Below are 15,279 nucleotides of genomic sequence, written 5' to 3'. Positions count from 1 at the left end.
TGTTTGTCCTAGTGTATGGAAACGGACTGGGAGGCAAGATGTTATTTTTGTCTTTCAGCATGAATTTTGACATTTACATCTTTCCCAATCAGTCTGGTCAAGCCTCTGTATCCTATTGGATGTTAAAAATGCAATCACAAGTTTCCCTGGTAATAAAGATATAAGGACAAAGGTTCATAACTACCATATCCCTTACAGAAGTCTTAAGGTTCGTTCTATTCAGGTAAGAAATTATATTTTTTCTAAAACCATAAAGAAAAACCCCTGCATTTACAATGATACTGGAATTAATTGCTGTAGATTTAATGGAATGCACTGACAGACATGAACCTGCTTGCTGTAGTTGCATTGTTATTCGGGTTGGGATGTCCCCCTCCGATAGCACTTGATTTTTATCAGTTACTGGAAACGTGAGAAAAAGAAAACCACACAGAAAGGTGGAGGAGAGCAGGAAATGTTTTGTCTCCAATTAGTGAGATTTAAAGACATGACACCACTTAATCTTTACTGTGAGTACATTGTGAGTATGGACTAGTTCAGCAATGACTTCGAAAACCAAATTCTTTGCAGGAAGTTGGAAAGAGTTACCTTCGTTAAATCACAAGTTTCTCCTCAAAATGCTCATGGAAGTCAACAGGGAGATTGGTATTGTAACACTTTGCTTAGGAATTCATCCATGAAGGTGGTTCCATTTTGTTTTGTTTTTCATTAAGAGAGAAAGAAGAGAAAGAGCTTTTTGCTACAAACAAAAGATAAAATAATGTTAACTTCTCACTGAAAGAAAATATTGCCAAGGAAGGTAATAGAGTTTCTGGAAGACAAAAGTAAGCATGCACAACTGAGCAGAGCAGACAAAGATCGTATTGCTTTTGAATGATTTACAGTAGGTAGTTAAATTTGATAGAGAGATGTGTTAAGGAAGACGGATGCTCTGCAAACGTCATTGTCTTTGAGTGCATCCAACACGATGTCTTAATCTTTGTTCATACTTTTCCTCATAATATTACATGTGCACTTATGCCTGTTATTTTACACTGAACACATGAAGAGACTAAAGGAGTCCCACAGGAATTCCATCTGGAAGATTTACTTTTGGTCGTGTTGATGATTAAGAAACCTGGATAATGTTGGGTTTCCCATCTTGGAGGTTGACACCTTTTCATGTACTGGCTTTTCAACACTTATCATGCTTGATTACAGGTAAAATAGTTCAATTTTAAATATATTTAATTTTAATTATGCCTAGGTTCAGATAAAAGTAATAAATAATGAACACGCATTTTATTTCTTTTTTATTTGGTTAACTTCAGATGCTAAAAACACCAAGAACGCCCCTTGTGCAATCTGATATCTGCTAAGGTAGTCAAGGCTGGAAGATAACATCAGCCTGTAGGGGACTTACAGATTTTCTATCAGGGAATGGAACCGGGTGGAATTCAGCTCTAGCCTTCTAGATGTAGCCAACCATGTCATGCCTGAGCTTATGGGCTCAGCTCAGAGATTCAGCTGTTTATCTCTCTAGAGGTAGAGGTCTACATGCAAGCTCAATGTATAGGATTCCACTCAATTACCCAAATTCTGCATACTGCAGGCTTTTCTTCTTGAGCATTGATGCTCCAAAAGAGAACAGATTCAATGTAATGGAATAATGCCAGTGCTTCTGTATAATGTTTATTGATCCTGAAGAAAGTACACAGGAGAAAGTTGATATTCATCTATTAAACAGAGAGGTACTCATATTGTTGGGGTGAGTCACCTGGTACAATCACTAGCAAGCTCTTATCACTGGGGATGGATGGCTGGTACAGTGTCCATCCTGGGATGGACTGAAGTGCAGGCTGAGGCATTTTACTTGTGTTCCCAAGCTAACACAAGACCTTACTCTGGGCTAGTCACCAATTCAGGCAGTGATCTGTGTTTTTACACACACCCAGCATGTATCCCAAAGTCACTTCTAGCAGTCCTGATGTCCCAGGTCATGAAATGTGAGTGTTCAAGAAACTCTACTGCGTTCAGTGAACAAACTCACTGTTGACTGTAGAATGAATGGAACAATTAGCTAGAGCTCTACTGACAAGGTATTCAATTAAATGATTGACGTGGAGGTGGCAGATCAGATGGATACGATATCACTTTCTAAATGATACTAGGTATAACCATCTGAAAAATTGAATCCCACTTTCATTTTTCTGTTTCATAGATCCTGCATCCTATGTTGGATCTTTGACAGACTTGTCAGTTTTCATCTTTTTTTCATCATTTCTCAATTTCCATCACTTAGTGGTCATGAACTTTCTTAAGCTCATCTTCAGAAAATTGATGAATGGGAATATTGTTCATCTAAGCACTCTGCCATGTTGTTTTCTACTTTTGTTCTAGATTTCTCTTCTGTTGATAGTGATATTAGTTCAATTTCACTGACTGATGTAGTGCCAAGTAAAATATGATATGGACAAATGAAAACAGCTGCCATTTTTACTCTCCACAGGTCAATTTATTACCTCTCCTCCTAGTAGTTCCATCACTGGAGTCATTGGAGAAGGGGTCATTTTGCCTTGTTATGTGGTAGCAGAGAACATTCCAGAGATATTCTCTGTCCAGTGGATATTTAACGGACAGTCTGAAAAAATAACAGTGAGCACATACAATGGAAAAAATAAAAATGAAAAGCAAGATGAGAGATATCAAGGCAGAACAGAACTCTTCCACAGTGAATTTAAAACTGGAAACATGTCTCTGCACTTGAAGAACATCAGAAGTTCTGACAAAGGATTGTATACTTGTGTGGTCTCTTTCAATGATAAGTACCATGACGTGCTGATTGAACTGCAAGTAGCAGGTTAGTGGCCCTTCTCTCACATCATTCAAAGATGGAGATGAACAGAAACATGTATGTCCACCACTGACTGAGAGAAATGTAATTTTAATGTAATTTGATTGATAAATTTTCTTCATGGAAGAAATGTTTGATTTGTGTTAGCTTTCTCTAAATAAATGCCTGTCTCTGACTATGTGAGGACAGATTTATCTTGAGATACCAAACACCAAGCATCTTTATGTGACCTGGGAGTACAATCTCCTTTCAAGTTCAATGGAAGCCTAGACAGCAAGTTTAGAAAGCTCTTATTATTCAGCTAAATCTAGGCTTCTACTTTGCAATCAACCATTACTGAACCTATTGTCCAGTCCCTCTCTATGATTATATCAATTGGAATAGGTATAATGAATTTGTTTCATCCCAGTACCTCACTGCTTCCCTTGCCCATATCAGGAAAACAAAGCAGTGGACAATGCTCCTATTTTTATTTCAGTATATTGATAGTTACCATCTTCAGAGGTAGCTTTTATTAATGTGGTTGGCTTAGAATTGAGCACATTTTTCCTTTCTTTCTCTGCTACACTGGATCCAATTTTCCTTAAATCGCAGAATAGCAGAATGGGGGTTGGAACGGTCTTGATGGATCATGAATTTCCAACCCCCCTGCCACATGCAGAGCCACCAACCTCCCCATTTAATACCAGACCAGGCTGCCCAGGGCCCAGGTGTTCAATCTGGCCTTGAACACCTCTAGAGATGGGGCATCCACAACCTCTCTGGGCAGCTGTTCCAGCACCTCACCACTTTCTCTGCAAAGAACTTCCCCCTGACATCCAACTTAAATCTTCCCTCCCTCAACTTAAAACCATTTCCCCTTGTGCTGCAGTTATCTCTCCTTTCAAAGAGCTGATTGCCCTCCTGTTTGTAGGTGGGGAATGGGCATAGTGGCTTCTAAAAATTACAGCCAGATTCTTCTGAAGATGTTTTCATAGTTAATTCTAGAGGAAACAAATGTTTAACGTCTATTTAACACTGTAATTTAGTCATCTAAGTCTGTGAATATAAACAATATGATGTGTTGTTGTTTTGTTTTTTTTCCACCATGTCAGTATGAATTTTATTCGGAATACCTAACCTGAGACTCTAATATGTTCTGTTTTCATGGACAGATTGCACTACTTGTTCACAGGCTTCCTGTAATTCACAAATTTTCTTCATTTTATGAGGTTTTTATATTTTTCACCAAATACTGGGAGATTCCACTGGCAACATTATAAGAATATAAACTTACGAGTATGTTTTCTCCTTAGCTAAAGGTGGTGTGCCTTCCATTTTCCTGAGAAGTCCCAGGAAACAGGGCATTGGCCTCACCTGCCATGCAGATGGGTGGTTTCCTAAACCTGAAGTGGTTTGGTTGGATGGCCAAGGACAGATCAGGAAGGAACTATCAACCACAAAAGTGATGATGATGCCTTCAGGCCTGTACAGTGTCCTAAGTTCTGTGAACCTAATACCAGGGTCTGACATGGAAGTCTCCTGCAGGATAGTTAACAATCTCCTAAAGACCATGAGTGAGTCCCGAGTCCTGATTTCAGGTGAGTGAGCAGAGTCACCTGCTTGTAAGATTAAAAAGATAGGAAAAACGGTGTGGGTCCCATTTTTATGTCATGAGCTGGCCCAAAAATATAGCCCCAGAACCACTGTTGGACAGAAGGTCTCGAGAGCTGCAATCTTCTTCAACCTTTTTTTCTAGTTTATTACACAAATTCTCTGTGATATCCAATGAATCATTTTCTCCTTCAAAAAAGAGTCATATATTAACAAAACTTCGTGTTCCCTGGTTCACATTTAGAGATGTCAATGGATGGAGCTGAATTAAAATGAATTAAAAATCCAACTGTATGTACATTTGAAAATGACGTATTTCCTTAGTTACAGCTGAACATCCTACAGGATTTTGTTGTCTGGACCACTACCAGAACATTTGATAAGATTTGCACAGATGGGCTTCACAGAGCATAGCTGAAAACAAAAACAAAAACAAAAAGTAGAAGAGAGTGTTCAGGAGAGTTAATGTGATTGTTTCAATATCTCACAAATATTTTTATTCCAGTTTTTAACCTTTGCTCTTAACCTTCACTCTTATTAATACATATCTTACTTTTAAATCATTGTAGGGTGGACCATGTTATGTTTTCCTGTGCTTTGTAGCACTTCACACATCTCTGTTTGTTGGGTAAATAGACAGGCATTAGGTAGATTCAAGCAAGACTTGCAGGGATGGAACCCAAAAAGAAATTCCTTACCACAAAGCCAATGTGCAGTCTGGAATGGGAACCAGAGTGAAGGGTAGTGCTCTTGAAGAAGTGTGCAAGTAAACTCCCTTTCAGGATGTAATGAAGAAATCCCAGAAAATTAAATGTGGAGAGACTTGGGAAGAAACAATAAAAAAGAAAGAGAGAAAGTAGGAAATGTCTGAAATTCTATTGCTTTTCCAGGTTTATGCACCATACTCTGCAGCATGAATCAGAATATTCCTTTTGTCAAATACATTAGGAGTGAATGTTTTCTTCTTGCTCAGCATTGATGACTTCTTCCTTCTTTAAATCGCCTGCTTTGTGGTCAGTTCAGTATGAAATGCAACACACTTGTGGGGAAAAAAGGAGAGAATACTTCTTTCTTTCAGATTTATGAACTACACAAAGCTTTCTCTATATCTCAAATTTCTGTTTTGACCTTACAAATTTGGTATCCACAGAAAGACTCTCCCTGAATTACTGCTGCCTGGGTGCTAGATCTCCTCTTCTTCAGCAATATTATTAGGAAAATTAAAGAAAAATACAAACTCCCCATCTCCTTGACTACATCCTGAGTTACAAGTGTCTTTTTATTTAGCTCGTTAACATAATACAACACCTTTTGTTCATTTTTGCAGATACTTTCTTCCCCTCCATTTCAAAATGGCTGGTTGCCTACCTGGCAATTTTATGTGCTATCGCAGTCCTAATTTGTGCTGTATTTTTTAAGCTAAAAAGTAAGTATTTCTTCATATAGTCTTTCAATTAATGTATAGAAGTATCATATTGAAATTCATGATTGTAACAAAAGCTTACAATCAAAATGACCTGTGATTATTTCACAACTGAATTCAGGAAATAGAACAACAATAAAAGAGTGGGGAAGCACATGGGCTGAACAAGTTGTAAGACACTTCTGCTTGTCCTTACCTCAGACAACATTAGGTCTGACAAGAATAGCTCTATGAGCTAAACTACATGTCTAAGACCCTCTCTGTATTCATTAGGGACATAATTCCAGATAGTTACCCATGACACCAGAGATAAATCAGAGAAATGATCACTCTCAGTATTACTCTTCAATACTCTTTTGTTCTTTTTTGTTGTTGTTAACCAGGTAACCGCAAGGAAACAATTAATTCAGGTAAGAGATGATGAAGATGAAGAATATGACACTTTGTAAAGCGTATGGGTTATTTATATTTCAATAAAGGAAATATTTATGGACTATTTAGCAATTCTAGCTGTAGACAAATGTCTTAGTTTTTCACTTTAGTTTTGTACCACACAGTGTAACAACATCTTGCATGAGTTTTTTTCATCTGTATTTTATAAGCAGTCCGCTCCTGCTTTCATTAAGCCCTACTCATTACTATATGTGGACTGAATTTGACTGACATTTTCTATCATTCCTGTCTAATCATGCAAGAGTTAATGAAGGCATCAAAAGCATTCCTCAGATTCTTTAATAAATAAACAGTAATGAGGTCTTCCCTCAGGCTCCTCTTCTCTACTCTAAACAAATGAAGTGACTTCAGCAGCTCTTCATACATCTTCCCTTTTGTGTGTGTGTGTAACAACCCTATTAGAAATTATATACCTCTTGGTCTGGAAAGGTAGGGCTAACAGGGAGCCTCAGAAAATATACTAGGTTAAACTAAATTTAACTTTTAACCCCACTTATGTCTGTTGACACATAAAATTCACTATTGCAGAATAAGCGGCGTATACAGGAGTAGCCAACATGATGATCTACTTTTCTCTGTTTTTTAGTAAAATTGAAGAAAAAGATGGAAGAAGGTAAAATCCCTTTGCATTTGTGATGATGTTAAGTTGTTCCAGTGCTTCAACAGATCTACTATAAAAAACTTCTTCCCTATATCCAGTCTAAATATCTCTCTTCTCTTCAGGTTTGAAACGATTTTTCCCTGTTCTGTCACAGCAGACCATGCTAAAGAATCTGTCTGTTCTTTTTTATAGCCTCCTTTAGATACTGACATACCACTCTCATCTCTCCTTGGAGCCTTCTCTTCTCCAAGCTGCACATCTCCAGCTCTCTCAGTTTGTCCTTGTAGGGAGGTGTTCCACGTACCAGCAGTACAAATAAGTTGTCTTTCCACCTTGCTCAAGTTTTATCAGTTACCTACACCCAATACAGTTAAAATATTGTGATCCACTCATGGGTGAATTATTTGGTTTCCTCTGGATTTACACCTGCTTAAAGCAGTTGACAGTGCAGTGAAAGTAGCCAAGCTCCAAGGACACACAAGGACACCATGCTATGTGATTTTGCAGTTTGCATATTTGTATTTTTGAACCATTCTGTCACAGGATACATTGGTGTCTGTGTATTGTCTTTTCTAGAAAATGAACATCTGAAGTTGATGCTAGGTAAGATGTTTTTGCTGTTCATTAAATATTATGCCTTTGCACTGAAGATGCGACCATTTGGAGAATTTTCTGATTTTTTGTTTGTTTGTTTGTTTGTCAATTGGTTTAGATGTGATTACTAGTCTTGATAGTGCTCTTTAATTTGAACAAAGGATTTAAATGAATTGGATTATTTTCATGTGAAATAAGGCAATAAGGAAAGGCTAAGCACTGTAGATTTTGTGTGTGTGCATGTGTGCCTAGTTGTACAGCAGTATAACATTAAGAGTGTTTTTCCAAAATATTTACACAAGTTTAACAGTGAAGCTTTATGGAAAGTCCATACATATAAAATGTAATAGTCCACTTAGTAAGTTTATATCTAATAACTACCCCGTTTATGTGTGTTTTTTTTTCTTTCATTCTATCTGCTGAACTGATTAGAACAAGTGAAAGCCACAAATCGAAGAGGTAAATCTCATTTTCTTAAATAATTGAGGATGGATGCAGTTCAGACACAATGGAATAAATTGCTTTATTTAATAAGCTTGGTTTTAGTTTAAATGACTTCTTGGTCATGTTAATAGAGATGATTAGATGGCAGAAAATTGATGATATTCACCTCTCTACCTTCAACTGGAGTGTATGCTCTGCCCATTATCAGAAGGAAAGAATAAGCATGTAACAATTATGTTATTTTCACAAATGCTTCTTGTTGTTTTTTTCTCCTTTTTTTTTTTTTTCCTCGAGTTCTTGTATCGCTTATTTATGTTCTTATTTTTCAGAAAAATCCAAACTCAAAGCCCGCTTTGGTAAGAAAACACATTTTATAGATATCCTACAATCCCGTCTAGCTTAGAAACAATAATACAATTCTAGGTGAGTTTGTCAGTGCCATCCCGGATTGTGGAATTGAACAAATACAGTGAGACATCCACCTATAAGATTCTGTTTTTTTCTTAAAAAAATTATCACCAGGGTTGCTGTCCTGCTGCTTTACTGTATGACTAGCCTAGACTACCTTTTCTTGGCCACAAGATTTCCAGACCTAACTTCACAATAAAGATTTAGATACCACTGATTTCTAATGGATTTTATCCTAGAGAAGAACTGCACTAACAGAGGTGATCCACTCTCACTGTTACTACTGCTGAAATATACCACCCCCCACCTCACTGTACTCACATACACTGTTTGGTCTCCATGAACATTCAGCGAGCATCAGTGAATGTCAATAGGGTGCAATTATTTCTTCATGGAGGAATTCAATTACACACCTTTGCTTCATATGCATTTCCATGTCAGATGCCAATTTGCCAGAGTGCCCCTCTGCTGCCATCTGTCACACGGCAACAAAATGTAATGAATTATTGGCAAGAAGGTTCTACTTCTATTGCCATCTCACCAGCACATGCCTCTGACATGGTCGGCCAACAGAATAAAATAGCAGACATTACCTTCAGAGCAATCCTCATAAAATATATACTATATATAAACTTATCTTCATACTACATGCACTTTTTTTTCCACTTTATTTCATCTTTTTGCACCTGTCTCCGCAGGCTGAGGGGACAGTAAGTCTTTTATTCAGTCTCTGAACCATTTGTCAGGAAAAAATATTTAGAGCTGCTTCAGTCAAATTGGTCACATTGCAGTTAGAAACTGCACTGGAATGACATGCCAAGGTTTTGGTAGCAGGGAGTGCTGCAAGATAGGCAACTCTTTCTCCTAGTCAGTTAGAACAGCCCTCTGACTTGAATGTGCAAGCTCGTGAAAACAAGTAGGTGGAGCACTCTTCATCACTGTGGCACTAATGCATTTCCTGGAGAGAAAAAAGGTCAGTTCCAAACTCTTCTGGTGAAGTAGCAGACAAGAAATGTTGCCCCACTCTCTTTTTATGAAAGGCTCTCACCACTAGGCTTTTAGGCAGAATCAGATTTATTCTGATATACTTTTGGCCTTCTCTCTTCTGAAGAGTATATTTCAGGATTTTGTGAAAATCCAGAGCCTATTAGGGAGCTTGTTTTGGATTCAACTGCTTCCAGAATGCCCACAGAAATAACCTGGCCTCTCAGCACAAAGTAGAACCCTTCTACTGGGAGCCAGGTGATCCAGACCTGTCTTATCTTCTCAGAAAGTCAGGCATCCTTGTCATGAGAGCAGTTAAGACACACAGACATCCAGATCAGATTTAAAGTACAAGAACACATCTTTCTGAGAGCAAAAAGAGGCCCAGAGATAAAACTAGAATTCTCCTTGAATAATCCCATCTAAGTTGTCCTTCAGATGTTCCCCACCTGCTTTACTAAAGGGTTTTTCAAGACATTTCTGAGGTAATGCTGTGTAAATGCAGAGCTGATGGAGTCTGGAGGACAAGCTCTGTGTCCCTCCCTTTGGAGCACTGATGCTGGTATTTAAATAGCATGAATAAAAATGTTCCCCACTACAGCTTCCAGAATTCTCCCCTATTTCATGCCCTAGGGTTGCTCTGCTTTGTAAAACTGTAATGAAAACATAAAAAGAAGCAAGTGTTATTGACTGAAATATTTTTCCCTTGCAGGTAAACTGAAAGCTGAGCTGGGTAAGTCATTAAAAATGATAACAAGGAGAAGAATTGTGGAGTTAAGAGGAGCAAAGCCAAAACTGATAGAGAATCAGAGGTGACAAGAATTGCATGGGGGTAATTTTTTCAGTACGTTAGTTTCAGAAGTCTGCAATTGCCTAATGGAATAATAAAACCCTATCACCTCTCTCCTTTCTGCAGATTTCTGGGAAGCCCAGAGCCATGCAGGTAAAACTGAAAGGAAGGAGAGTGCAAAAATTCTCTGACCAAGTTACCATGAAATGAGAGTGCTGTGATCTTAGAAATTGAACAACTGAGCTGGAGTCAGAGGAGTAAACCTTCACCTGGCTTGGTTAGAAGGGAACGAGGCTTGGATGTGGCTATTGTATTATTTGATTTTAAAGTGTATGGAGAGGGAGGGAATCACCTGGAATTGCCCACAAGAGTACTATGGCTATGACAACTCCAAGGTCCTGTTAGTTCATATGTGATTGATTCCTGCCCTGTTATGGGGAAATGTTTCAATTCCTTGTCAAATCATGCCAGGGCTTCTCAGATCCTCAAATGCTTCAACCCATCTCACCCTGAAGATAGAGGTCCCTGAAGCACTGTTGTCGCTGCATCATTTTCATTTTCCCCTCCAGTTCCCATTACTGTGAATCCTGAATGCCAGCTCCTCGAGATCCAAGTGCCAAGAGCTCCAGATGTTGAGGACAATGCATGTGAACCTGCTGACCTGAGCAGCCCCTCCACAGTCCCCATCCTGGTGGCAAAGGAAGGGTTTGCATCTGGGAAACACTACTGGGAAGTGGAGGTGGGCCAGCAGCAGGACTGGATGCTGGGGGTCATAAGGCAGAAAGGGAAACAAGAAGAGCAAGGGACACTTGCTGGGGAGGACTACTGGGCTCTGCAGAGATCCAAGGGAGAGATTTTCTCTATCAAGGGAGACATCAGTCTTGAGAAGGAGGAGATGAATGACTCAGTGATTGGTGTGCTTCTGGACTTGGAGGAAGCACGAATAAACTTTTATGAAACTCATCAGATGACCATCATGGTAAAAATCTCTATAAGTCTTGGAAAGGAACCTACAGAAATGTTTTTCCCATTTTTATCCAAAGGAGGAGAGGCAGACACACCTGTTATCCACCCAGTATTAGCCCCTGTCCCTTTGGAGCCACTGTAAAATGGGATTTTGAATAAAGTGTCTTATAGAATCAAAGTGTTTGTTTTTGTTTTTTTTTTTTTTAATTGCAAAATTTTTTTGTTTGTTTTGTATTTTAAGTGGTCAGGGCAGAGGGGAGGAGAGGTGACATCGTCTCAGGATGTCATAAAATAAGGAAAGTAGAATTCAAGAAAAAAAAAGGAAAACATGGGAAAAAAAGACAAATGGGGCAAAATTTCAGTGTTGCAAAGTAGGAAAAAAAAATTAGTTTGAAGTGAAATAGCTTTTATCTTATTTGTTCTCAACTAAGAGAATATGAACAGTTTCTGACTTTGGTTGAGAGTATTCTCGAGATTGGGTGTGAATTCCAAGTCATGTATAAACAACCACAAAAAAACAAAGCACCATGGTAAATCTGTCCAGGCAAAAAAAATAGTTCCTTAATTCTTCCTTCTGAGTGATCTAAGAAGAATGGGTATGAAGAAAATTGAAGATTGAATTGTAAAAGTAACATCAGAATTGTTTGGTTATTCAACCAATCCATTCAAATGAGTATGATTATTAGGGGAAACAAAAGTGAACAGAAGCCATTTCTGTTTCATACCTACAGTTACATTAATGGAACTATTGTTCAGCTGATCTGAAACAGGCAAAGAAGGGAAGTTTAACAGAAGGGAAATCTGCCCTAAGCCCTTCCAGTGTTTCTTGAATTACACTAACTCACTTTCCCAAGCACTCAGTCAAGTTTAGCCTTAGAAAAAAACAATTCCTGCCCAGATTCCCATTTAACACTGGGGGAACTTCTTGCAGTCTAACATACTTCCACAAAATTATCATGGGGTATGTAAGGGAAAAAAATTAAACTCCTGCTTTCTGCAAAATTTGATGGACACATGAATTAGCACACCAGATTAAATCTCCGTTCTTGCTCTGAGATGGGGAAAGGAAGGAAGAAGGGCTGTTTAGCCAATCCTGTACATACGTTTGAAAGAAAGATAAATCACTCCCTGAAAATAATGAGACTGCAGACTGCAATCAGAGCTTACACCAGATTTCATGCAACTAATTAACCCAGCCTCACATTCTGTGAGGGTCAATTTCGATGCACTCTTCCAAAAAAGCATACATTTCTCTTGTCTTTTGCCTTTTTGTGCACTGTGACATTCCTAGCACGTGGTTGACCATTCCAATCTCAGTCCCAATGGCATTTTCAGTATGATATTTTCATTACTTTATGTATATTCAGTATTCTGTGTGAACTCTTGTCCATTACAATGGAAAACATGGCTGCTGACATATTACAAACTGAAATCCCTGCTTCTATAGGCATTCTTGGTCCTAGGTGAACTCAAGGGCCAGCTCAATCTCAGCATTAAGTTCTCATAAGATTTCTGTAAATTTTTCAATGATATTTGGTTGACTGATGTCACATAAATCACTATAAGAGTTATTACTTCAAAAGAAGCAAGCTACTCTGTCCACCAGCTTCCTCATAAGTTACTCTGTCATGCTTCACTTCCTGAGTGCAGTTAGTGCCCAATAATTCTTTAAATCAAGCACTCAGTCATTAAGATCTGTCAGAAAAACTCATCAGGATGTCCTCATTAATGGAATACAAAGAAAATATGCAGAAGTAAATCTATCCCAGCACTGACAACTGCCAACTTGTTCTTGATTTCAGATTTTACTTCAGCTTCAAAGCTGTAAATGAGTTTTATAAAGAACTCTCCTGGAGGTTAAAGGACAGCCATTCTAGCACACAGTGCAGGAGACTTCTGAAGTATGTGGAGGAAGATTTCTCTTCTAGTACTTGACCATCACACCAGAGTGAAATGGAATTTCACTGGATTTGGGAATCCAGATTTGGATTCCCAAATCAAGAGTATACCTGAAACTGCATCTGGAGTACAATGTCCTATTTGGGACATTACTCAGGGTCATAACTACCAGTGCTTCTGGAGAAGTCAGGAGAAGGGGATGCACCACAACAAACATCTCCCAGAAAAGTAGGGTGGCTGCCGTGCACCCTGATGAGGATACTCCACCTATCAGAGCCCCACAATAACTACCTCTGTGCTGCGGACACTTGGTTTAAAATCTCCTCTACTGCAGTTTCAAGACTTGGTTAGATTCACCATTTCTACCCAGCTACTTGGAGGTATAAGATAGGCTAGAGCGCTAGAAGGTAAGGGGGCCTATGAGAGCTGGTTGACACTTTAACACCACTTCTGCTGAGTTCAAGATTGGTGCATTCCTAAGAATAAAAATCAGGGCAGGTGACAGGAGGCCTGTGTGGATAAACAAAGGAATTTGTGGATAAATTAAAAGGAAAACAGAAGGTCTGTGAAATGTAGAAAAAAAGGCCTGTTCACTTAGGAAGAACATAGGAATGTTGTAAGGGCCTGTAGGGATGCATGAGGAAGGTTAAGGCCCCTCTTGGTATTTAATCTTGCAAAGGAGGTCAAGGATAACAAGAAAGGTTTTTGTAAGTAAGTCAACAGTAACAGAAAGGCTAGAGAAAATATGAGTCCCCTACTAAGTGAGGTGAATGCTCTGGTAACAGAGGATGCTGAAAAGGCAGAGATAATGAATGACATTTTTGCTTCAGTCTTTACTACAAAGACCACCCCTTGGGAATCCCAGACCCTATAGGTAAGAGGGAAAGTCTGGAGAATTGAAGGCTTCCCTAGGGTTGAGGAGGACATGGTCATCAACACACACAAATCCTAATGGGCCCTAATGGGGTACACACACACGTGCTGAGGGAGCTGGCAGTAGTAATTGCTGAACTGTTCTCTATCATCTTCAAAAGGTCTTGGCAAAGGGGGGAGATGCCTGAAGACTGGAGGATGGCCAATGTCACTTCAGTCTTCAAAAAGTGCAAGGAAGATTATCTAAGATACTACAGGGCAGTCAGCTTCACCTCCATCACTGGAAAAGGGATGGCACAACAACTTGTTCTGAATGTCATCTCCCAGTAACTGGAAGAGAAGAAGGTTATCAGAAGTCAACATGAATTCACGAAGGGGAAATCACGTTGCACTAACCTGGTAACCTTCTATGATGACATCACTGGCTGATAGATGGGAGAAGAACAGTAAAGTCTAGGTGACTTCAGCAAGTGCCACATTAAGGTAGCGTGGAATAGATGAGTAGATGGTGAGGTGGATTGAGAACTGGCTGAGTGGCAGAGTTCAGAAGGCTGTGGCACAGAGTGTGGTTGGAAGTCTGTAACTAGCAGTGTTCTCCAGGGATAAGTGCTGGATCTGGTCTTCTTCACTATCTTAATTAGTGGCCTGGATGAAGGGATAGAGTTGACCCCCAGCAAGCTTGCTGATGACACAAAGCTGAGAGGAGTGGCTGACACATCTGAAGGCTGTGCTGCCATTCAAGCGGACCTGAATGGACTGGAGAGTCTATTCTTTATCATTGTTGTTAGGAGGAGAAGAGGACAGAGGGTTCACTGTAGTAGGAACACTGACTGCCTGCCAGCTCTCCTCTACCCCTTTTTACAAGGTGGGGTGATGTGATCCATGTGGAGCCTAAGCTGGCTGCCTAGATCTCAGGGCCGATAGGGTCTGGTACCACCAATCAATCTCCCTCTCACATTCCCTCCTCAGCCTCTCCATCTTCTCCTTCAGGTCAGCCACAAGGCTGAGTAAGTCATTTACCTGGTTGTATCTAACACAAGCACTGTCTCCATTGTCTAACAGTGCAAGGGCCAGGCTCTGGCACTCACTGCAGCCAGAGACCTGTGCACTAGGGTGTTGTTTCAGTACCTCAGTATGAATCCCCACATTTTTCTTAGCAGGAGCCTTCCCTAGTGTGCATAGGACCTAGACTGAGGTCCCGGTCGTCATATTTTTCCTGGCAATAGCCTTCCACCAGGGTGCAGACATGGCAAACCAGCAGACTCATTAGCAGGGCTAATTGCCCTGGCAATGGTCATGTCACACATCAGCCACTCTGGCAAGAGTTACTGGGCTGCTCTGTTATCTCAGAGTTCCCTGGATGAAGGAACTGAACGAATCCCCCTGTACTTTGCGATCACTCGCTGCTGTTCTGGCTG

The 15,279-nt window shown here is 39.6% G+C and overlaps 1 protein-coding gene across 2 annotated transcripts; it reads left to right on the top strand.

The window, feature by feature from the left end:
* The first annotated feature begins 69 nt into the window (after positions 1-69).
* Positions 70-11,276, top strand: LOC104916168 (butyrophilin subfamily 3 member A2-like). 2 transcript variants are annotated; one of them, XM_010727161.4, is made up of 13 exons: positions 70-223; positions 1,049-1,200; positions 2,489-2,839; positions 4,129-4,413; positions 5,754-5,852; positions 6,233-6,259; positions 6,889-6,915; positions 7,447-7,506; positions 7,930-7,956; positions 8,271-8,297; positions 10,046-10,066; positions 10,250-10,276; positions 10,693-11,276. In XM_010727161.4, exons 2-13 carry the CDS (start codon positions 1,125-1,127, stop codon positions 11,229-11,231), a joined length of 1,566 nt encoding a protein of 521 aa, XP_010725463.2. In that variant the 5' UTR covers positions 70-223; positions 1,049-1,124; the 3' UTR covers positions 11,232-11,276. The 2 variants fall into 2 exon arrangements, with proteins under 2 accessions (XP_010725463.2, XP_010725464.2); XM_010727162.4 differs by having other exon boundaries at positions 7,480-7,506; positions 10,693-11,275.
* The last annotated feature ends 4,003 nt before the right edge of the window (positions 11,277-15,279 follow it).

The sequence above is a fragment of the Meleagris gallopavo genome, chromosome 33, assembly GCF_905368555.1.
Source record: "Meleagris gallopavo chromosome 33, MGAL_WU_HG_1.1, whole genome shotgun sequence".
Taxonomy (NCBI): Eukaryota; Metazoa; Chordata; class Aves; order Galliformes; family Phasianidae; genus Meleagris; species Meleagris gallopavo.
The sequence above is the reverse complement of the archived record's forward strand: the minus strand, read 5'-3'. Positions and strand labels throughout refer to the sequence as shown.

Excerpts from the sequence above, each read along its gene's own strand:
- LOC104916168 (XM_010727161.4), top strand. The coding sequence starts at position 1,125 with ATGTTGGGTTTCCCATCTTGGAGGTTGACACCTTTTCATGTACTGGCT. Across the intron at positions 4,414-5,753 it reads GTCCCGAGTCCTGATTTCAG|ATACTTTCTTCCCCTCCATT; the intron begins GTGAGTGAGCAG and ends TCATTTTTGCAG. Across the intron at positions 6,260-6,888 it reads CAAGGAAACAATTAATTCAG|TAAAATTGAAGAAAAAGATG; the intron begins GTAAGAGATGAT and ends TCTGTTTTTTAG.